We start from the raw sequence: 24,904 nt of genomic DNA, 5'->3' as shown, positions 1-24,904 counted from the left end.
AGTGACGAAGCCAGTGCCAGCAGAAGTACATAGACTGTAACTGAGGAATTGCTGGAGGCTCAGTATAGTCAAGTTTGAGAATTAAAAACTCTGAAGGGCCCACTTTTAGGAAAGCCCCCATATTTTCTTGAGTTTTACCTCCAGGAGCCCCACTAGGTTCTCAGAATGAGGACGGGAGAAAAATGCCCTAGTGCTTCCAGTAGGGGGAGGGGAAATAGGACAGAGTCCAGGAAAAAACAGAAGATTCCAGCTGTCTTTTCCCAGTGGAGTCACACCAATAATGCTTAATTCTCTCAGAAATGGTATGTGACACATGTCAAGTGTTGCCTCTTAGGGAAGCTCACCCACAGTTCACGTCCAAGGTTTTTACTGAACACCCAACGTGACTGATCTTAGCTGCCTAGTCTCCAGTCCCCTCCAGAGGTCAAGTTGATACAATGCGGCCCAGGTTTCCAGGTGAAAAAAAACAGATGCTCACCATAAATCACATTGGTAGAATAGACTACCAGGCATGACCCAAGACCCCAGATACAACAAACACATTCTTACCAGGCAGGGTATTCCAAGGGCTTAGAATTAGAAGTTAACTCTTAGGTGACGATCAAAGACCAGTTCTAAAGACTTTTAGAATGTATGGGGTTTGGACAACCCAGGCCTGATGAGTTAACAGTTTACTACACAGAAACCATCAAGGAAACATTGCCTAGAAAAGCAGCTCAGCAGATGGTAATTGGAATTAAGCACAGAGCTCCTTATTTAGGTGCCCCTTTCTCACACAGGTAATGTGCCCTCGACAGAGAATACACTAGAATGTAGCCAGTCAAGCAGGAAGGGCATCAGCGTTCCTGCCATCCTTGCTGAAGTGTCCATCCGTGAACTTCAAGGAAGCTTCAAAGCCCAGGTCAGGTAAGGTGTTAGGTAGAACATGGGATTACTGCCCTAGGAGGGAAGTGTGATGTTGAGAAAAGGATTGTGAGCTCAGAATTAGGATACCTGATTCTAACTATGCCATTTTAACTAGGTCACTTCAAGGTTCTCATATGTAACATTTTCCTACTTAGAGTTGGGAGGCAATATTGCAGCCAGAGCTGGCCTAGTGCGCAAGCAACTTGTAAGGCTGCACAAAGTCATACACTCAAAAGCCCTGAACTTGGTTGACGCTCTGCTATTACTACCTTGAAATTCCTAATAATTCTTAAATAAGGAACCCCATGTTTTTGTTTTTCACAGAGCCACACAAATGATGGAGCCTGTCCTGGTACCAGGTCTGGAGTGGGCCCTTGGTTTCAGACTCCCACTTAACATTTTTTAGGACAGTGAACTAGGGCATATTATCTAACCCATTTTAAACCTGTTTTCTGTAACCTGAAGATCAAACAGGTGAGGAGTAAAGGAAATAATATATTGACGGAAACAACATTGTACTACACATAAATAGTCCATAAGTGGTAACCATTATTTGTTCTCAACAATAATAAACTGAGAGTATATATCATTAAACAGTTTATAGAGATCTATCTATTGCTGTGTAACAAAATACCCCAAAACTCAGTGTCTTAAAACATTTTTTACCTCAATTTCTATGGGTCAGGAATCCAGGTAGAGCTTAGCTGGGTCTCTGACTCAGTCTCTCACCAGACTGCAGCCAAGGCGTCAGCTGAGGCTGCAGTCATCTTAAGGCTCAAGTGGGAAAGGATCTGCTTCCAAACTCACACATGTAGCTATTGGCAGGATATAGTTCTTACTGGGTGGCTGGACAGAGGGCCTCAGCTCCTTACTGGTTGCCAGCTGGCTACTGGCTGCTAGCTGCTGGCCAAGTGGGCCTCTCCATAGGGCAACTCCCAACGTGGTAACCTGCCTCCATCAGAACAAGCAAGCAATAGTCAGTAAGAGAGACTGAGCAAGACAGAAGTCAGCCTTTTGCAGCCTAATATCAAAAGTGACAACATATCATCACCTTTGCCTTATTTGATTCATCAGAAGCAAGTCACTAGGTGCATCCCACACTCAAGTGGAGGGGACTGCACAAGAGCATTGTTATGGACCAATTGGAGTCACCCTGAAATTCATACGTTTAAGCCCTAATCTCAGAATGTGACTATATACGGAGAGAAGGCTTGAAAAAGGTAATAAGACTAAATTAGGTCATATGGGTGGAGCCCTAATTCAGTATAACTGGCATCCTTCCTTATAAGAAAAGGAAGAGACACTAAGGATGCTCAGCTACAGGAAAAGCTCTGTGAAGACACAGAGAGAAGACAGCTATCTACAAGGCAGGTAGAATGGCCACAGGAGAAACCAAACCCGCTGACACCTTGACCTTGGACATCCAGCATCCAGAGGTGAGTGATCACATTACATACAGCCAGTGGCATTTGTTATGGTGGTCCTGGTAACCCAATACAGGCCTGAGACCCAGCAGGCCAGAATCCTGGGGAGCCATTTTAGAAGCTGCTACAGAGGATGTTGGACTAGTTTATTGTCAAGGCCCTTTTATATAATAATCTTTTAAGAGGATCCTCTGCTTTTGCAGAAAAGGACACATTCAGCAGTCTCCTATATGCAGTAGTAGTAGCCTGACAGCCATTAAGCAATCTTACATAGATCCATATTTAGGAAATTATAAACTGTGATTTATAGTCATCTGCAAAGATGTCAATTGCTAGAATTAACATTTTTAAACATTCAAAACTTAAGTAATCTCAGAGTGCATAACATTAAAAAGGCTTTTAGATTCACTCCCATGTGTCTTAATTTGTTGTATTTCAAACTCATTTTAAGATTAGACCTGTTTTGTTTGCCATCACTTTTAGCTAGGCATCCTCTGATGTACTCAGAAAGCAAAACCATAGTAATGTATGTTCTTCCAATTGAGTTTTATAAAAAGGATTGACATATGCGAATTTCCTCCAGCTTCAGCCTTTCAGAGGAGTCCTGCTCTTAAAGAAAAATAAACTAATAGTTCTATGGAGAACTTTCAATGTAAAATAACTCCTGGGAGTTCTCTTCAAAGCATTTGAAAATTCAAATAATCTAACTACCCTGTGTATTAGAGGCCCCTGTGACACTGTGAATTACAGCCCCCTTTTACTTACAAGGAAGTATAACAAAAAAAAAATCAAAAGAAAAATTAGACTAAGCCAAGCATATACATCAACTGTACTCCTCTTTGACAACTGTGTCAGTTAAAAATATAAAGCTGTATTGGACTTCCAGTTCTAGCCATGACAGAAGAGCTGGTATTAAACTTAGCCTTCTTGCCGTAAACTGGACAAAATATGTAAAACAATTTTCAGTATTGTAGAGCAATCAAAATAGAGCTATGCTACTTGAAAGAAAGTGAACTGAGCTTCACATTCACCTTGCTTGGGAAGTTGAGTCCAAACAGAAATTTGGTTTTCATAGGGTAGAAAAAACAGAAACTGGAGTTTGAGGTTGCCAGGTGGTTGGGATTCAGAGGTCAGGTGCTGAAGAGGAGGGAATTCCACGTGAGAGAATTTCAGAGAAGAAACACCCTAAATTTTGTAGAAATTCTTCTCATATCGTTGGCCCTGAGCTATATGAGCCATATGTTCTCTGCTAGGCCTCTGGAAGTGAGACTCCCAGAGGCCTAGCAGAGAACAGCTGCTGGGAGAATGGAGAGCTGAACAGAAATGTCAGAGGCTGCACAGTGCTGAGAAGATGGTAGAGTTCTCAGTCAGAGTAGAGGGATATTGGAACCTAGACTTTCAGATGAGTCACAAACAGGTCATACCCTATGAATATATAGAATATAGATCAAACTGTAGGAGTAAGAGCTACACTAAGGAGTAAGGTCAAAACTGAAATAAACCCATTTAGAGGAAGATACCATAATCCAGAGCTTCTACAAAGCATTGTTCACAATATAAAGCACAAAATAAACATTTTCCAGGTAAGAAGAATCAGGGTAAAGTGACTAATAAAGCCAAAAGCTAGAAGCAGGTATACGGATGATACAGACATTGGAGTTAGCAGAGAAGACTTACAAGTAGAAATAACTACAGTTAATACATTAAAGAAAACAGAAGATTGACAGTGAGAATGGCAAAATGGGGTATATCAACAGAGAATTCGAATCTTTTCGAAGAAATCAAGTAGACATCTAATAACTGCAAAACACAACATCTGAAATTAAGAATTAGATGGGTTAACAGCACAACAGAAAACATCATTAATGAATTTGAAGACAAATTAATAAAATACACCTGCACTGAAGCAGAGAAAGGGAAAAAATAACAATAAAATAAGACATCTTAAATCCATTATTGGGAAGATGTTCTCTCATTTACCTTTTTATTTTTTTATTACCAAATGTACATCACAGTGGTTCAGTATTCCTCCTCTCCCTACCTCCTACCCCCAACTACCCTCCTTACTCCCTTCCACCTTGGTAATCACTAGTCACTTCTCAGTGTCTATGAGTCTAATGCTGTTTTTTTCCTTCTGTTTTGCTTTATATTTATATTCCACGAATAAGTGAAATCATATGGTATTTGTCATTCTCTACCTGGCTTATTTCACTGAACATACTACCTTCTAGATACATCCACATTGTTGCAAATGGCAGGATTTTTCTTTTTATGGCTGAATAATATTCCATTGTGTAAATGTACCACATCTTTATCCATTCATTTATTGATGGATGCTTAGTTTGCTTTCATACCTTGGCTTTTGTAAATAATGTGGTGATAAACACAGGGGTGCAAAATATGTCTGTATCATCTGTATACCTGCTTCTAGCTTTTGGCTTTATTAGTCACTTTGCCCTGATTCTTCTTACCTGGAAAATGTTTATTTTGTGCTATATAATGTGAACAATGCTTTGTAGAAGCTCTGGATTGTGGCTTCTTCCTCTAAATGGGTTTATTTTTTAAATCAGGGATTTTGTTTACTTCAGGTAAACTCCTAAGAGTGGAATTACTCAATCAAATGGTATTTCTATTTTTAGTTTATGAGGAACCTCCATACTGCTTTCCACAGTGGTTGCACCAATTTTCAGTCCAACCAATAGTTTAGGAAGGTTCCCATTTCTAGCATCCTCACCAGCATTCGTTGTTTCTTGTCTTTGGGTAGTGGCCATTCTAACTGGTGAGAGGTGATACCTCATTGTGGTTTTAATTTGCATTTCCCTGATGATTAGCAATGCAGAGCATCTTTTCTTGTGCCTGTTGGCCATTTGTGTTTCTTCTTTAGAGAAGTGTATGTTCAGATCCTCTGCCCATTTTTTAATCAGATTATTTGTTTTTTGGGTGTTGAGGCATATGAGTAGTTTATATATTTGGGATGTTAACTCCTTATCAGATGAGTCATTTACAAATACATTCTCCCATACTGTAGGATGACTTTTTGTTCTGCTGATGATGTCCTATGCTATACAGAAGCTTCTTAGTTTGATGTAGTTGCATTTGCTCATTTTTTATTTTGTTTCCCTTGCCCAAGGAGATGTGTCCAGGAAAAAATCACTCATGCATATATTCAAGAGATTTTTACCTATGTTTTCTTCTAAGAGTTTTATGGTTTCATGACTTACATTCAGTTCTTTGATCCATTTTGAGTTTACTTTTTTGTATGGAGTTAGACAATAATCATTTCCTTCTCTTACCTGTAGCTGTCCAGTTTTGCCAGCACCAGTTGTTGAAGAGGCTGTCTTTTCCCTACTGTATACTCATGGCTCCTTTATCAATATTAATTGACCATATATGATGGGTGTACATCTGGGCTCTCTATTCTATACCACTGATCTTTGGGTCTGTTCTTGTGCCAGTACCAAATTGTTTTGATTACTGTAGCTTTGTAGTAGAGCTGGAAGTCAGGAGGAGTTAGCTTTGTTAGCTTCTTTCTCAGGATTGCTTTGGCTATTTGGGATCTTCTGTGATTCCATATGAATTTTTGAACTATTTGTTCTCATTCATTGAAAAATGCTATTGGTATGTTGATAGTGATTGCATTGAATTTGTAAATTGCCTTGGGCAGGATGGTTATTTTGACAATATTAATTCTTCCTATTTATGAGAATGGGATAGAATTCCATTTTTTGTTGTCTTCTTTAACTTCCCTTGTGAGTGTCTTGTAGTTTTCAGTGTGTAGGTCTTTCATCTTCTTGGTTAGGTTTATTCCTAGCTATTTTATTCTACTTGATGCAATTGAAAATGGAGTTGTTTTCCTGATTTCTTTTTCTGCTAGTTCATTGTTAGGATATAGGAATGCAACAGATTTCTGTGTATTAATTTGTATCCTGAAACTTTGCAGAATCCAGTTATTAGTTCTAGTAGTTTTTTGGTGGATTCTTTAAAGTTTTCTATGTATAATATGTCATCTGCAAATAGTGAGAGCTTAACTTCTTCCTTAACAATTTGGATGACTTTTATCTCTTCATGTTGTCTAACTGCTGTGGCTAGGACCTCCAGTAGTATGTTGAATAAAAGTGAGGAGAGTGGGTATACTTGTCTTGCTCCTGATCTTAGAAGAAAAGCTTTCAGAGGAAAATGGAATTGTAAACTCCATTTACAATTGCATCAAATAGAATAAAATAGCTAGGAATAAACCTAACCAAGAAGGTGAAAGACCTACACACTGAAAACTACAAGACACTCACTGTTAAGTATGATGCTGGCTGTGGGTTTGTCATATCTGGCCTTTATTATGTTGAAGTATGTACTCTCTATACCATTTTGTTGAGAGTTTTTATCATAAAATGGATATTGAAGTTTGTCAAATGCTTTTTCAGCATCTATTAAGATGATCATGTGGTTTTTTATCCTTCTTTTTGTTAATGTGGTGTATGATATTGATTGATTTACAACTATTGTACCATCCTTTCACTTGGTCATGATGGATGATCTGTTTGATGTATTTTTGGATTTGCTTTGTTAATATTTTGTTGAGGCTTTTTGCATCTATGTTCATCAGGGATATTGGTTCATAATTTTCTTTTTTTGTAGTGTCTTTGTCTGGTTTTGGTATTAGAGTGATGCTGGCCTCATAGAATGAGTTTGGAAGTATTCCCTCCTCTTTCACTTTTTGGAATGAAGAAGGATGGGTATTAGCTCCTCTTGAAGTTTTTGGTAGAATATGGCTGTCAAACTGTCTGGACCTGGAGTTTTGTTTTGGGGGAGTTTTTTGATTACCAATTTTATTTCATTGCTGGTAATTGGTCTGTTCAGATTTCCTGTTTCTTTCTGCATAAGTCTTGGAAGGCTTTATTTTTCTAGGAAGTTGTCCAATTTATTGGCATATAATTTTTCATAGTATTCTCTAATAATTCTTTGTATTTCTGTGGTATCCATTTTGATTATTCCTTTTTCATTTATGATTCTATTTATGTATGTACATTCCCATTTTTTCTTGATAAGTTTGGCTTTAACTATTTTATTTTCTCAAAGAACCAGCATCTCCAAAATAGTCATATAGAAAAATATTTTTCCTATTTTATTTATTTCTGCTCTGGTCTTTATTATGTCCCTCCTTCTACTGACTTTGGTTTCTTTTGTTCTTCTTTTTCTAGTTTAATTGCGATTTTAGACTGTTTATTTGGGATTGTTCTTGTTTCTTGATGTAAGCCTGTGTTGCTATGTACTTTCCTCTTAAAACCACCTTTGCTGCCTCCCACAGATTTTGGGCTGTTGTGTTTTTTTCATTTGTCTCCATGTATTGATTAGTTTCTATTTTAATTTGTTCATTGATCCATTTATTTAGAAGCACATTGTTTAGCTTCCATGTGTTTTTAAGTCTTTCTCTTTTTGTTTTATGTTATTTATTTCTAGTTTCATACCATTTGTGGTCTGAGAAGCTGCTTGATACAATTTCAATCTTTTTTATTTTATTGAGGCTCTTTTTTGTGGTCTAGTATATGATCTATTCTGGAGAACATTCCATGTACACTTGAGAAGAATGTGTATCCTACTGCTTTTGGATTCAGTGTCTATAGATATCTGTGAAGTCCACTTGATCTAATGTATTGTTCAGTGCCTCTGTTTCCTTATTTATTTTCTGTCTGGTTGATCTATTGATGTGAGTGGTATGTTAAAGTTTCTTAAAATGAATGTGTTACAATCTATTTCCTCCTTTAATTCTACTGTTGGACTGATTAATTCTGGATTGTCCCTCTTTGCCTTTTGTTACTTTCTTTGATTTGACATCAATTTTGTCTGATGTAAGTACTGATAATGCTATTTTTTTCCTGTTATTTCATACCCAAAGACATGCACAGACTAAAAGTGAAGGAATACCATTCCTTCACTTTTAGTCTGTGCATGTCTTTGGGTCTGAAATGACTCTTATAGGCTGCATATAGATTGGTCTTGTTTCCTTACCCATTCTGCCTTTTGATTGGTGCATTCAGTCCATTTACATTTAAGGTGGTTATTGATAGATAGGTATTTATTGCCATTTTATTCATTGTTTTCTGGCTGTTTTTTTATATCTCCTCTCTATTCCTTTCTTCCTCTCTTATACTCTTTTTTTTTTCTGAACCGTTTTTTTTTTTGGTATCATTAATCCACAATTACATGAAGAACATTATGTTTACTAGGCTCCCCCCTTCACCAAGTCCCCCCAACATACCCCTGCACAGTCACTGTCCATCAGTGTAGTAAGATGCTATAGAATCACTACTTGTCTTCTCTGTGTTGCACAGCCCTCCCCGTGCACCCCCACACACACTATACATGCTAATCGTAATGCCCCCTTTTTTTTTCCCCACCCTTGTCCCTCCCTTCCCCCTGCATCCTCCCCAGTCCCTTTCCCTTTGGTAACTATTGGTCCATTCTTGGGTTCTGTGATTCTGCTGCTGTTTTGTTCCTTCAGTTTTCCTTTGTTCTTATACTCCACATATGAGTGAAATCATTTGGTACTTATCTTTCTCTGCCTGGCTTATTTCACTGAGCATAATACCCTCTAGCTCCATCCATGTTGTTGCAAATGGTAGGATCTGTTTTTTTCTTATGGCTGTATGCTCTTCTCTTTTTATTGATGGTTTTCTTTAGTGTTGTGAGTATATTTTTTTGTTTAATTAATTTACTTCAGTGTGTATTTACTGTAAGCTTTAGTTCTGTGGTTACCAAAGGTTCAAGAATAGCTTCTTTACTATAGAATGGTCTACCTTAAATTCCCTATTATTAGATTACTCTATTTCAAACACAATCTATGGTACTTTTTCCCTTTTCTCCTTTCTCCTCATTTTTCATATTAGATGTCATAATCTGCACTTTTTGTGTATCCCTTGACTGATTTTATGTATAGTTGATTTCGCTTCTTCTGTTTTGTTTTAATTTCATACTTGCCTGGTAATTAGTGGGTCTACTCCCTTTACTGTGGGTTTATTTTCACTGGTGAAAGCTATTTAGCCTTAGGGTCATTTCCATCTACAGCAATCCCTTTAACATATCATGTAAAACTGGCTTAGTGGTGCTGAATTCCCTCAACTTTTGCTTATCTGGAAATTGTTTAATCCCTGCTTCAAATTTAAATGGTAATCTCAGCTGGGTAGAGGATTCTTGGTTGGAGGTCCTTCTGTTTCAGTACATTAAATATATCATGTCACTCCCTTCTGGCCTGTAGAGTTTCTGATAGCCTGATGGGGTTTACTTTATAAGTAATCTTTTTTCTCTCTCTGGCTGCTTTCAACATTCTCTCCTTATCCTTGATCTTTGCCATTTTAATTATTATATGTCTTGGTACTGTCTTGCTGGGTTTCCTTTTGTTAGGGTATCTCTGTGCTTCCATGACCTAAGTGTCTATTTCCTTCCCTGGATTGGGGAAGTTTTCAACAATTATTTCCTTAAAGAGACTTTCTTTCCCTTTGTCTTCCTATTCCCCTTCTTCCCTTATTAAGGAAATATTGTTTCATTTGGATTTGTCACAAAGCTCTCATCATGCTTTCCTAGAGATCCTTTTTTTCTCTATGTTCCTCAGCTTTTCTTGTTCTCTAATTTCTATTTCATTTGTCTCCTCTACATGATCTAATCTACTCTTAAATCCCTCCATTGTATGTTTTTTCAGATACTGTATTCTTCAGCTCTGAGTGGCTCTTTTTCAGGTAGTCTACCTCTTTGCTGAAGTCCTCCCTGAGATCTTGAATACTTTTCTGTAAATCCATGAGCATATTACTTTTATTTTGAAATCTTTATCAAGATTAGCGATCTCTGTTTCATTTAGCCCTCTTTCTGGGGTTCTGTTTTGTAGTTTTGTTTGGATCAAATTCTTCTGCCTGCTCCTTTTGTCAGGGATTCTGTGCTCCTTCCTTTGTATTAGATGTGTCTGCTATGCTTTCTGGCCTATAGAGTAACAGCTTTATGAAGAAAGTGTACTATGGTGCCCAGAGCTCAAGATTCTTTACTTTCTAGTGCCTGGTTCTATTTTGCAAGGAATCCAGCTGTTGGTGTGCTGTGGCCAGGGCACCTGTCTGGCTGGCTTCTATAGTGGTCTAAGTCTGGGTGGGAAGTTTGCTTGGGCTGCTGCCTTTGTGATCAGCTCAGGAATCTCTGTTGAGTTCACTGTGGGTGGGGCCTCCCTCTGCCTGGCTAGCAGCAATGGTGGGGCTGCAGGGCTAATGAGGTGGGCAGACCGATGTGCCCCAGCTGGACAAACAGCACCAGTTTTGGACACCTGCAGGGAAGGAGCTCTTGGGGCTGGCTCCTCCAGGCACCTCTCCAGTTGGGCTGAAATGGAGCCAAGCAAGCTGAGTCTCCCTCTACCTGCCAGGCAGCACAGTCTGATGCTGCCGCTGGGCTATGTGGGTTGTCTGTTGGCCACGCACACAGGGAGGTGCCTCAGGGCTTCACTGCCAACAAGGATGATGGAGAATCTGGAGCTTCCCAAGAGTTCCTGATCTGTTGAGCTGAGGACTGTCTGGGAGGTATCCTCCACCTACTCTTTCTCCTGAAGAGAGTTCTGTCCAACCCTCATCACTCTGGTACCCCTCCCACTGGTGGCAAGTCTTTCAAACTGCTGCCTCTTCTTGGAGTCTCAGGACTGGCAGAGCATGCCTACCTTCCACACTGGCTGGAGTCTCAGCCTCCCAGAATGTTCCACCTGCCCCTGGTGTTCAGCCCTGATAATCACCAGAACCCAAATATATTGTGGGCTCATGCTCCCACAGCAGATCTCCAGGGCCAGGTGTGCAGCACTCCTGGGCTCCTACCCCATCCCAACTCCATTCCTCTTTCTCCTGCCTGTAGGCTGGTGTTGGGGGAGGGCTTGGGTCCTGCTCAATACTGTCTTTGCTGCCTCACCCTTTTCTGTGTGGTCCTCTCTCCTTTCTCAGGTGTAGGGGGTCTATTCTTCAGTCTTTAGGTCATTTTCAGGTCTAGTTGCATTTGCTCTATTTTCCTCTTTCGTGTGTTTTTGGAGTTTTCCATCTCGCCTTCCTATTCTACCATCTTTAATCCTGTAAATACACCTTTTTATTCTTTCTCCCAGTTATTTTTCTAATAAAAAAAGAAGTATGGTGGAAATGGTATTTAAAATAACACTTACCTAATAAGAAACATCTACATAGTGATTAAGGATTATCCTTGGGCACAAAAATTAGACAGAAAGAATGCCTGGGCAATTTGAATCTCCCCCTTTCAAGGTCCTCACAGTCTCCATACCCAGAGTCCATATGCCATGCCATTGCCGTTCAACAGGTTCAGAACCTCTACTGGATTGCCTGCTCTCCCAAAATTGGGTCTCAAACCCTCCATTGAAAAGGTGGCCATCCTGTATACCATTCCCTCAAGCTTTCAGTATTGAGCAAAGGGACACACTAATTAACATAATATAAGTTGTCTGTTAGCCCTTATAGATTATCATTTAACATGATAATCCTGGAAATAACACATAATGCAGAGGAGTAAATTTACTGAGGTTGGCGTTCAGTACTCTAAGACAGCTCATGCAGTATGTCTTAGATTACCAAGTATCTGTTCAGCTCAGTCCTCAGGGTTTCCCAGCAACTGCTGGACCTTCTGGTCCAGAGTCTCACCCTGTGCTCATACAGCTTAGGACCAAGGACCTGAAAAGAGTGTCTATAAAGATTTATCACTGATGTTTTTGTTGAGAGGTATATGCAACAAACAGGGACTGCTCTGATGTAAGAACTGTATGTGGGGGACTGTAGTTGGAGAAACATGGATAAGTTGGATGGAAGCAGATAATGGGATGTCTAGAATGTCAGAAGAATTTGGGTGTCTTCTGATAAACAATGGAGGCTATTGTTATTTAGTTGAAAACTAAAAAGAGCTACAAGTGCATTTAATTATAAATGGAATAAAAACTTTATGAAATTCTTTATTCAACATGTTTGAGTAAAAATTCTATAACCATAGTAGGTACTTATAATCTTTGAAGAACTCACTCTTCTGTGATATGACATTAATATCAAGTATCTTTAACAGGACCATTCTCCAAAATTTAATTTTTATTTTAATATTTGGATCTTCTGAGTAGTAGATTGAAGGGAGTTAACCACCTGAGATTGTGCCATTTACCTTTTTTCTGGCATTAATGAGTTGTTTAAGTGCCACATGGATCAATCTTATATGGAATTAGCAGAGTGAAGTAGAGTATTACTATAATTTCCATTATCATCCTCATTCTCATCATCATTTTTTACAGTAAAGTTTCTTTATTCTAAAGTATTGCCATCTTCCACTGGCTGTATGAGCACAGGGTGAGACTCCAGGAGGCCCAGCACAGAACAGTTGCTGGGAGACCAAAGGTCTAAGCAGAACAGAGATTTCAGAGGCTGTACAAAAATGGATTTTGTATAGGCAACTAACATTCTATGCCATGTCTACTTCTTTGCCTATATTCCATGTACTATGTCAGGTGTTAGGGATATGGCAGTGAATAAACTTGCAAAGCAAGTACCTAGGAAGCAAAACTAGCAGCCCCAGAAGTTGTTTCCTAGAAAGCACAACTGAAAGTTGTCTGCCCCAAATCTGAAGACCAGGCCCTTGCTCTTATGGTGAGAAAGCTGGATAAACAGGGAGAAAGCAGAAATAGTGAGGAAGAATTAATGGGCATTTGTTGAGGCCCAAAGGCAAGAGTATGACTCCTACAAGAAATGATATGATCCTTTTGGAATTTATTATTAAAAACCTCTCTTTATTTCACTTCACCCATACCTTCTCTAGTTGATCCTTTCTACTCTAGGTAAGATCTATCTGGTCTTATCTCCTCCCTGGAATCTGGAGTCAGGGCAGTAGATAAGATAATCATTAAAAGAATTGTGAAGTAAATGAAAAACTGTCTTACAGTAATAAATTACAGTATTAAATTACAAATGGAATAAAATATAAACATGTATACCAAAATATACCAAAGGAAAGCTTGGAAAAATATTTTTTCTAATATCAAGATAGAAAAAGACTTTGTAACTATGCTGTAAAACCCTTAAGGCATTTTAAAAAGTCAGTATGATTAAGAAAATTCAAGAGCTTCTACATGGCAAAAAGAGTCATAAGCAAAGTCAAATAACAAATTACAAACTGGGGGAAATATCTAGCAATTCCTATCACAGATACAGTTTCCTAAAATATCAAGTGCCCATAAATCAATATTGAAAAAGATCAACACTCCAATAGAAAATGGGCTAAAGGAAACACAAATGGTTCTTAAATATATGAAAAGATGTTCTACCTCCCTAAGAAAAATATTTCATCTGTTTGGAGAGACCAGAAAATTTGATAACACACAAGTGAAGGTGTGAGCAAACAGGGGCTTCTCATTAGCCTTCAGAGCCCTAGACTAAACTCCACTAACAGTACACTGCTTTGCACTCATAGGGTATGAGCTTTTTCCTCATTGTGCAAAATAGCTATGACCCTGTCATTTCATGTCTGTCCAAGAAACATACTTCCATTTTAGGGAGACTTCTCAACACTTCTGCTTGCACTTCAATTATCAAATATTAGTAATAGGGTGACACAACTACAAAATAATCCAAGACCCTTTTAAGCCAGCTGCAATATTAGTAGATAAACGTGACAATTTGAGAAGCAGAAAATGTATTTTTGATAGGCAACTAGCATTCTCTGACATGTCTACTTCTTTGCTGACCAAATATTCATACATACTAATTCTCACACATACAACACAATGAATCCTTTCTCAGGGATACAATTTTCAAGTCTCACCTAGACACTGCATCCAAAACAAAGTTCAGGAATTCTAGGAAATGTGCACCTCCCATGTGGTCCAGATGGCTCCCATGGTACAGCAATCTAAGAACATAAAGATGAGTTAACTGCCCTCAACTTACCCAATATACAAAGGTGGAGTAGGAACAAGATAACCACATTAACAATGCAATTCAGAAAAGGGGAAAAGGGAAAACCGGCAGCGGTCACTGGTCTACTGCAATATGAATTCTATGGGGCAGAAACAGGGGCTCCTTTCTTGGGGCCTTCTGTTATGCTTTCTAGGTAAACTCCTTCTGGGGCCTCCAATTTTGCTCTCTAGGTTCTTTCTTGTCATGTGCCTCATCCTCGATAGACATTCAGGAACACCCAGGGAGCTGTTGACATTTCATAGCTCACCTCTTATTAGTGGTACATCTGTTTTCTTTAGAAATAAATGTCTTTTTCCCTGTCTCTCTCCTTGCCATTTCGGTTCCTTCCCCTCCTGAACTGTCCTTGAAGCAACAGGCAAGAAAGAAAGTGCTGCAATACCCTTCTTTTTCATCATCCCAGTTCTAAGTAAAACTCGTAAGACTGTTATTTATAACTTTTAGCATATTTGCTTCTTACAGACAAAAAAGAAACAACATACAAACCATCCTGCATTTATGGAACTTAGATTCTAGAGGTGAGAGTCAAGGTTATTTATTTACATAAATATATAAAATCAAGTCGGTAAAAGTTCTTTGAAAAATTGAGGGTAAGGGACAGAATGATAAGGATACAAGACAGGTATAGGACTTGCTATTTTACATAAAAATGAGAGAAGCCCTCTTTTAAGGTAAGATTTAGAGGGAGATTTTAGAATGAGAGCAAGCCAAGCATGTGACTATCTGGGAGGAGAGCTCTCTGTTCATTGGCTTCCCCAGATGGGAGATCAGGGAACTGGTCCCTTCCTATATAATTCTGGATTCCTTAGTTAAAAATCTACTGTTTTTATAAACAGCTACAAATTAACCTCTAAAAGAACACAAGACTAGTTATGTTTACCAGTCATGTTAGTATTTCTTTTCAGAATGGGCAGCTCATTGCTTTACTTTCAATTTCTAGAAATCCTGAGTAAGAGGAAGAAAATGCATGCCAAAATTCTAAGAAAAAATAACAGACACTAAAATTTAGCAGAAAGGATGGGATGGTAGAAAGAGGAAAGACCACAATCTTAAGCAATTCTATGAAATTTAGTAATAGCTGTTTTTTAGCAAAATCACATGTGCCTAGATTCATGGAGATAAGCAATTACATGAAGTGCTTACTGAAAATGGTTTTCCTAGTTAGCTCTCAAGAATTCCACTTTGAAGTCCCCTTACACAATAAGCCTCAAGTCTCCTATGTTTCTATGGCAAGGTTAACAAAACTTGAGCAAAGTTAAAAGTTAAGACTTAAATAGCTTATTTCTAGTTTTAAAATTAGAACTTTTCTGCTAATAATAGCTCCACTCACCTGATCACTTATCAGTCACCTGATTCATGATCATTCTCTACTTAAACACTGGAGGTTTCAAACATTCCACCCAATGGGGGCTTCTCCCAAACTATGCCATATCTTGTTTCATGCTGACTTTCTTACATTAATTATAATGCCAAAACTAGGTAACCAAAGCTATTGTGTTAGAATTATGGAAAAAGTTAAATAATAAAGACTTCAACTACAGGTAAAGGGCTCAGGAAACCAGGATCTAGAATTGAACACTAGTTCCCATTAACTGCCTTTTCTTCTATCAAAAAATAGAATGTGCTACTACTCCGTGTAGTTCTCCATGCCAGCCAGCCCATTTCTGACCACCACTGAGGGAAATCTTAGACACATTTAACTCACAAATAAATGATACAGAACTCCCTAATGCCATCTCCATCTTCTAACAACAGAGCCACAGAACCCCTATTTCTTTCAATCAGAACTTCACTCCAATGCAGTGCAAGGCCATCTGTCAGAGCTCTACTTTTAGTGCCACAAAACATCCCAGAGGGAGTTATTAATTCAATACAAAGGGAAACTGGAATCCATTCATTAAGTGAATGGCCAGGAATGAACTTGGAAATTATTTTTTTCTTAATTGTAATATAGTTGATATAAAATATTATATTGGTCTCAGATGTACAACAGTGATTTGACAAATATATACATTACTAAATGCACCCTGGTAAATATAGCTACCCCTTTACCATACTAAGATATTACAGTATTATCAATTGTATTTTGAGGTGTACTTCCATTCCTATGACTAATTCATTTTATAATTTGAAGTTTATATCTCCTCATCCCATTAGCCTGTTTCTCCCATCCCCTTACCCCCTTCCCTATGACAACCAACAGTCTGTTGTCAGCATTTATGGATCTACCTCGTTGGTTTTGTTTCCTTAGATTCCACATATAAGTGAAATCATATATTTGCCTTTCTCTGACTTTTTTGCATAGCATGATAGCCTCTAGGTCCACCCAAATTGTCACAAATTACAAGATTTCCTTCTTTCTTATGGCTCATTAATATTTCATTGTGTAGATATACCACATCTTCCATATTCATTCATCTATCAATGGGCATTTGCATTGCTTTCATATCTTGGCTCTTGTAAATAATAATGCAGTCAACATTCTTGTATTTTTTTTAAGGTAGCATCTAGGCACATATGCAGATTCACTGTTTTGAAAAAAATACCAAAAGACTAAATTTTTACCTAATAGTCCTATTATGTTCCATTCAAAAAGGACTCAAGACATAAAACTGTTTAAAACATTTATTTTGATATAGCCTATCATAAATAAGTCAGGAGAGGTTCCACTCTGCCACAGATGCATCGACGAAGAGCCCTGTGTCATTCAACAGGTGATGTCTGAACAACATTCCATCTCTTCCCATCCAGATGCACACCTTCCATGTTGTTCCTGTCCATTGCCTGCTTCCAAATCCCGATGAACAAATAGTCCTTTATCCCCAAAGTAAGCTAAAATATTTGTAAAGAGGAGAAATAAATTAAACCCCCAGCAAAAACTTACTAAACACAGTTTAAGAACTAGAAAATTTTATATATTTATGTTTGTGTTTATTCTTCTATCAATTCAGAGACACTAGAAGAGCAAAAAAAAAATCTGCTCAATGAGCAAAAAAAATCAAACATAGAGAACTATATTTAAAGAAATAGTTTTGTTGCTTTTGAGTGTGGTTAACTATTATAAACCAAAAAGACAATGTCAAGTTGAGGTCAATCAAAAGGTAAACAATTAATGATTTTCATTAACATGAAGGACTGATAAACTCAGAAAATAAAGCTATGTCCATATTAGACACAGTATCAGTGAAATTAGTAACATTTATTGAATGGTTTCTCTGTGTCAGATGCTATGCAGGAAGTTCACAACTCCCAATTATGATCCTGATTTTAAATATGTGGACACTGAGGCTTTGAGGTGGTTACATATAGTAAGCAGCAGGGTAGGACGTGACCCGAGAGTTCTTAACCATTAGTCCACATACATCATAGGTGCAATTAGACTTCATTTCTGCTTCAACTAATTCTTACCCCAAATATTCCAGCCACCAACTAGCCCAAACTCCTGAACCATTTGCTGACTAAGCAACAGGATCCAGGAAGAAGACAAGCGGTGTTTTATTTCTAAGGTCTGCTGATTAAAACTGATTTCCAATAATATGCCAACTTATATAAAGCTGCATTACAAAATGACAATTTGAGCATTCTGTAAAGCTCATTTTTAAAAAGAATTTTCCTTTTGCCTGGAGAAAAAAACCAACATGCATCTATATCCAATTTTTTAAAGTTTACTAAAATCCCTCATTAAACCCCAACTATTTCTGCATACAGTTAAGATATGAAAATAAAGTATTCACCTATTAAGGTTTCCTCATCATTGCTAATGAATATCCAAAATACCCAAAATAAAGAGAAAAGAAAATCTTGCATGGCCTTACACAGACACTGGGAACAATTAATTAAGCTTAGTAATTATAGTTTGCCTAAACAATGTTTTGCTAAACTAATGCCTCTTATTCATTAAAGTATTGCATTTCAAATAACGCATCATATCACCACATTTGCTGACAATGCATCCTCCCAGGTCAAAGAGGAGGACACTAAGACAAATGTGATCCTAACTCCAAGAAACCCACTAACTTGGCATGGGAAACAGACCAGTAAATGATGAACTGTATTATTTATGTAAGTATCATATAAATAAATATATAAACAATAAAGTTTACATTAACAATAAATATAATGATTTATGTATAAACAAAAAATGTTACATCGATAAAACATTAACACTAATAAAAACCCTAGCAGTTACAATTCTAATAATTCTGTTCCTTTCAGTGCGCAGATTAGGCAGCCTAGGAAGACCTCTCCAGTCAGTCTCCCCAGCACAAGCAGCATGGGACACAAAATTCTTTAAATGGACAGCCCTTTTTGAGTGTTCAGTCTACCCTCTCCTAAATCACAAGTACTCCTAAAGGAAACCAGAAGAAACCCCTAATGATAGAAAAGAATGAGTCAGTACCAGGAAGAAGAGCACTGAGAACACAATACAGTGAAGAAATGAAAAAGCAGGGAGGCGGCTGCTTCATCTAGTCGCAACTTTGAAGGGTCAACTCCTGGTGGGATAATTGAAGCCAAAATGGAGTACAACAGGACACATTCTGTCTCCACCTCTGGATCCTAGATCACCTGGGGCACACAAAAAAATGCTTTTTCCCAGCATGCAGGCCAGTCTAAAACCCATACCACAAGGAGCAATGCTACATAGATACCTGTCCAAAGAACCACCAAGAGGTTAGGTCATTTAACCAAGGCAATTCAACTCTTGCTGGCAGCTATTTTAGGTGCTTACAGAACAAAATACAGTGCAAATAAGCAAGAGAGATAATACAAGGTAGAAAATGACAGACACAAAAGAACACTATGGGATCACGAAACATGGAGGGACTTCAGCTAGGAGGAGGAGTAAAGGACTTAGGGAAGACATGACATTTGAGATTGGGCTTTTCCAGGAGCTGGTTTTCATCAAGCGGAAACGAGGGGAAGGAGCATTCCAGACTAAAGAAGCACAAGAATATGAATAAAGGCATGAAAATATAGTTTATTCTAGGATTAGCATGTAGTATCTTGTAGCAAGAGCACAGTTTTCACAGAAGAAATGAGGTAAAGGAGATGACACAGAAAACATTAAAAATTATTTTAATAGCTTATTATTCACATATTACTTGTCAAGTACTGTTGAGACTTTACATACAATATTCATATTCAATCCTCATAGCCACCCTATGCAGTAATATTATGCCAACTTATAAAAAAGGAAACTTTATCTTAGAAAGGTTAATAGCCTCTTGGAGAAAGGCAATGGTGATAATTGCCAATGCTTGGAAAATGTTCACACAGCTTGACCAGTTAGTCCCATTCTTGATAATGTTTCCTAAGGTAATGTTTCCCTAAGGAAATAACTCATCTAAGGTCAGTCAGCTAATAAATAATAGATACATTACCTCATGCACTCAGTTTACAGAAAAGGAACTTGACAGTTAAATAGGTAAGACTAAGAAAAATGGAATTCAGTGGGGATCTCTGAAAACACTTTTAAGAAGCCATACTATAAAAGGTTCAAGGGAGAGAGGGAACTGAAGGAAGCCATGAATGAAGACTGTTTATTGAAGAACTTCATCAGGGAAAAGAGAATAACTGCAGAGGTGGGCAGGTGAAGGCACATGTAGTTGCGGCCTTTAAGGAAAATCCCTTCCTCTGAGAAAGGACAGTGCCAAGGCAGAGGGAGTGGAGGAAGCTGTTATCAGACAGCAATGTGCTAAGTAAACTAAGGTACGATTATCTCAGGGAGGCCACATGACCCAGTGGAAAGAGTGTAGGCTCTGGAGCCAGACATACTCTATCACCTGCCGACTGTGACCTGCTTTGAGGGACTGAAGTGACAATTAGAGATATTGTATATAAAGCACCTAAAACAATGTCTCACACTGTAGGTGACTGTTAGTAATATTACGATTATTATTTCCTGACCATTCTAGAAAAAAGTGGCTTAGAGTAGGAATTCAAAGAAACTGAAGACCTAGCACAACCAGTGACAAGTGTGTTAGGGCAAGCCACGAGAAATATCCCTAAGACAGAGGGTCCAAATGAACTTCCACAGTAGCTGGGCAGGTGTTCTGGTCATTACAGTACCATGAGTATCAGTCCTTCTACAGAGCAACCTGTTCATTCCAGCCTCTGCCTTTATATATATGTTTGTGATCACAAGCATATATATATATATATATATATATATACGTGAGTATATGAATATGTATACTCTGTATCCATGTGTTTGCAATTTTCACAAGTGCGTTTCTAACACTGGCAAGGTTGTTTCTGAGAAAGGAATCTGATCATGCATTTTCAAAGCCATAAATGTTCAAACACTTCAACTTACTAAATCCCATGAGAATTTATCATAAAAAATAAACCACAACCTACAAAATTTCTGTGCATAACAATGTGTACTATATTGTCATATAAAATACTGAAAAACCTAAGTAATCAACAACTGGAAAATATATGAGGTATCAACTCTAGTTTTAAGTGAAGAAAATAAAAGCTTACTCATGTTAGAATAATATAAAAGATTATATTTATCTGAATAGGAGTACAGTGTGACAAATTTAAGAACAGTTCACCTTTAGAAGTGGTAAAATAATAAATCACTCTTTTTTTTTTTTTTTACATATGCTTCATTATGGTTATAACATGACACAGTAAATAAAATTAGGAAGAGGAGAGAAAGTAGTTACCTAATAACATAAGCTAGACTGGTCTGCAAACTGCTGCAGTTTTCCAATAGCCCAAAACTACACTGACTTATAACCTTCATTACAACGCCTACCAGTACAACTCTCTTGCTTCCTAATGACTCAGTACTAATACATTAACATTTGCCCTAAATGTTTATTTGTAAGAGCAGTACCTCAAAACAGTTGGTTCAGGCATTCCAGGATCTGCACCCCTCTTAAATCCTGTGGGAGAAGAGGAGGGAGGAGAAAGAGAGTAAATAGTAATTAAAATCTAGCAGACAAAAAATTTACAATCCAAACATTTCCTTTTTAAATTTACCTATGGCAGCTAGAATATCCAGATTCATCGGCATTATCAAGATTTACCTGTGCTACAGAGGAGTCTCGAATCTTCACTAAAGTGTGAGACTCTGTCCAGGACTAACCAATAAGGAGGACAAACTACTTTCTTCGCATTACACACAGAGTAGCACAGTAGCCCTTAGCATGCACCATCTTTCATTATTAGTTGTTAACCAGAAAAAAGATATCACTACCAAATCACACTGGATGAAAATCTGCAGGGTAAGAAGTTGTCTTTTTTTAAACTAAACTTAAAAAAAAACAATTGAGGTATCTTATTTTATCCCCTATGAACCTTTTTATAAAGCAAAGATTGGTGATAGAAAAAAAGAGGGAAAAAAAACCCATTTATTGTTTACCAACCTAATTCAATACTCTTATTACACGTATGATCAAATAAACCCTTTACCATTTAAAATATATTTATTAATTAACTAGATGACATATAGTTGACCTTTGAACTAGGGTATGAACTGTGCATATCCACTTATACAGATTTTTTTTTCAATAAATAATACTAGAAAACTTTTGGGAGATTTGCAACAATTTGAAAAAAACATTTCCTTTTCTCTAGCTTACTTTATTCTAAGACTACAGTATATAATACATATCGCATACAAAACGTGTTAATCCACTGTTTATCAGTAAGGCTATCAGTAGTCAAGTTTCTGGGAAGCCAGAAGTTATACATGGATTTTCAACTGTGTGTAAGCCAGCACCCCTAACCCCTGCATTGTTCAAGGGTCAACTGTATTTCCCAATTTGCAAAAATAATTGATTAAAATTAGAACTGGTATCAAGAACTGTGAGATGTATTTAACTTTACCCATTTTCAAGAAGACAAACTAGCCTTCCAGTTCACAGACAGAAGACACAAGACAAAGAGTCAGAAACAAAGGACAGGGTATTACCCCCCGCCATAACTGCAGTCAAGAGTATAATCATTTAGGAGACGAACCCTGAGTTTAAGGAACCAGATTTAATAATGGGTAGTGAGCATATTTCCCCTTTATTCTGAAGGGAAGTACTATTTTCCAAGCCTACTCACTCTACAAACATCCTTAAAAAGGTAATATGGAACAAAGGGTGGTCAGAGCCTCTGCTCACAACATTTGGAGAAATTCAACACCATGAAGAATTGTCTGCCACCAGGTGCCTCATTAAAATCTTTTTGTTGGTAGCTGTCCAAATTCTTTATCATCATGTTACTGTCTGCCCTATTTTACAGCACTTATATTCCCTGAAGGCCTAAAAGGTGCGTATGAACCTAAATTACCCAAGAAATTCAATCTTCAGTTGCAGGTTTTAATGATAGCTGAGGCACAGAAGTAAAAAAAAAACACCTGGGAAGTAAGTTTGATGTAAAATTAAATTGATATACAGTGTAAGGAAAAAGATAATGATTAAAAGGAAGTAGTACTAAAAAGATAGTGTTAATAGCAATATCAACCTTAGCTGGATGCTGGGTGAAAATCACCACAATGAAAATCCTAGGAAAGAGAATACAGCCAGTGACACAAAAAAAGGAAAATAAACTCTAAGGTGGAAAAGGAAAACATATCTACTCTTCAGACCAAAGACTCTGACACACAGTTGGGAGCAACCAACTACAGGTTTCTGATCTGCCAGAAGATGAGGAGGAAGAAGACTCTCTCCTCAAAATGGGGAAGAAGGAAAGGTTGAGGACTTAAGAGAGCAGCAAAGAAACCACAGGGACAAAGAAAGCAAGAGCATGCTAAACAAGGACCCCAGACACAACAGTGGAAAAAGGAAATGAATCCAAGAAGAGGAAAGGTCAAAGCCCACATACCTTCCTTAACTAAAGGGAGAACTAGTCCCAGAGTCTGACTAGCCCAACTGGGCCCTCTACCAGTTAAGTGGAAGTTGGGGCGTGGGAGAACTCGGGAGGCAATGAAGAATAACACTGCCTATAAGAGTAAGCTGCCTATAAGAGCAAGCTACCATAATTATTTGCTCTAATCATTAATACCTATACAAAGTCATCAAAATCAGGGAAGGTGATGCTTCTTTAAATAACTGCATTTAAAATAAAAGAGGAAAAGATCTCTTCATATCCTGTATACTGAAGTATCCCCAGGTTATCAGCTGGCTTGCAACTCATGAAGTGGGAGCCACAGCTGCCTAGAGAACATCCAGCATTATCAAAGGTTATGTTAAGACTAAGAGTGAGTGTACTTTATCTTAGACAATGCACGACACCTAAAACAAATAGAAAGCAGCACCTGGTTAAAATCACAGCATTTTAAAGTGTGACACTGAGTTTTAGAAGATGTCAAACTTTATGCTCAAACTGACAGAGAGGGGACTTTTTCCTTTCCACCACATTACCTAAGTAGGGCAATATGATTTTTTAAAAACTACCCAACGCTACAAAAAAGGTTAAGTCCCAATGAGCAATCCTAAGTGAATGTATCTGCCTGAGCACTTAATAGATGTTTACAGTAAAGCACAGTGGTCAAGAGTATGGGCCCTGATGTTTCACTGCTTCAGTTCATAGCTCTCCCACTTAACTAATAGTTGTGTGGCTTTCCTCAAGGAACAAAACTTTTCTATTACTCTCTTACTCAACTGTAAAATGGGGTCTATGATAAAAATCAGCCAAACCCTTCACTGTACAGGTGAGAAAGCAGAGGCACCCAACAACTACTGTCATAATCATGCTGCAAGGCAGTGGCACATCCACCAGCTCTATAGGCCTTTCAAGGTAGGCCCACCTAAAAGGCTAGGACAAACGCCCTGAAAATCCACCTGGTGCCAAAGAGTGAATTAGCCATTTTTTAATACATCAGATTGTCTAACTCTCCCAACAATCCTGAAAAGCAGGTCACCTCCATTTCAAGGATGCAAACATAGAAAAGAGAAGGATTACGTGACTTGTTAAAGGCCATTAATATAGTAAAGACTGAACAAGAACTCGAACTGAGATTAGATCGAGCCCCCCAACCCCCACCCCTTGACTAGACATCTAAGGACAGGATCCCCGTTTCAAAGGACGTGGCGAAGTCCCGCTTCTCCGTCCACTGAAAGCCAAAAATGGAGTCGCAGCCTCTACACCGGCATTCCTCCCGTCTCCTCCCGGGTTCTTCTCCCACTGACCCAGATAAATCACGAGAGGAATAAATCCCCAGCGGATGGCAAACTGGCCTCCCTTGAAAAGCTGCTGCAGCCTCTGCTTGGCCTCTTTGCTCAGCTTAACCATGACGACGACCGGGACTGTACAGAGACGCGGCACCGCAGCAACCACGTCGGGAATCCGAAAAAATAAAGAAGATGCGCAAGCGCACCACAAGGCCTTTACGGCAGGAGTCGTGAGCGTCGCTAGCGGAGGTCGTAATTCATCGTCCTTAACCCGCCTTTCCCCTCCGCGGCGCCCTGTGGAAAACGCGTGCATGGTTGGTTCTCGTTCGGGACTGCGTTCGCTCTCCTTGTTTTAGTAATTGCTTAGGTTCTCTGATTGCAGGGTAGTGAGTTGGAGTTCCTTCAGCCTGGAACATCCTCTCCCTTCCCCACTTTTTAAAAGTGCATCTCCAAGTGTTGCTTACCTGACATATAAGAACCATTAAATTCAAAAGGA

The 24,904-nt window shown here is 38.3% G+C and overlaps 1 protein-coding gene across 1 annotated transcript; it reads right to left on the bottom strand.

Annotated features, from left to right (window-relative positions):
• Nucleotides 1-16,903: 16,903 nt before the first annotated feature.
• On the bottom strand, nucleotides 16,904-24,605 carry TOMM7 (translocase of outer mitochondrial membrane 7). Its single transcript, XM_017662723.3, has 3 exons — nucleotides 24,427-24,605; nucleotides 21,141-21,189; nucleotides 16,904-17,125 (listed from the first exon to the last, which is right to left on the bottom strand). The coding sequence occupies exons 1-3, from the start codon at nucleotides 24,527-24,529 to the stop codon at nucleotides 17,110-17,112; spliced, it is 168 nt and encodes a 55-aa protein (XP_017518212.1). The 5' UTR covers nucleotides 24,530-24,605; the 3' UTR covers nucleotides 16,904-17,109.
• Between the last annotated feature and the right edge of the window lie 299 nt (nucleotides 24,606-24,904).

The sequence above is a fragment of the Manis javanica genome, chromosome 6, assembly GCF_040802235.1.
Source record: "Manis javanica isolate MJ-LG chromosome 6, MJ_LKY, whole genome shotgun sequence".
Lineage (NCBI taxonomy): Eukaryota > Metazoa > Chordata > Mammalia > Pholidota > Manidae > Manis > Manis javanica.
Note: the sequence above shows the minus strand (reverse complement) of the source record. Positions and strands in the feature narration are given on the sequence as shown.

Coding starts and splice junctions, on each gene's coding strand:
- TOMM7 (XM_017662723.3), bottom strand. CDS start 24,529: ATGGTTAAGCTGAGCAAAGAGGCCAAGCAGAGGCTGCAGCAGCTTTTC. Junction 21,190..24,426: donor TCCTCTCGTGATTTATCTGG/GTCAGTGGGAGA, acceptor CTTCTCCCACAG/GATTTAAGAGGGGTGCAGAT.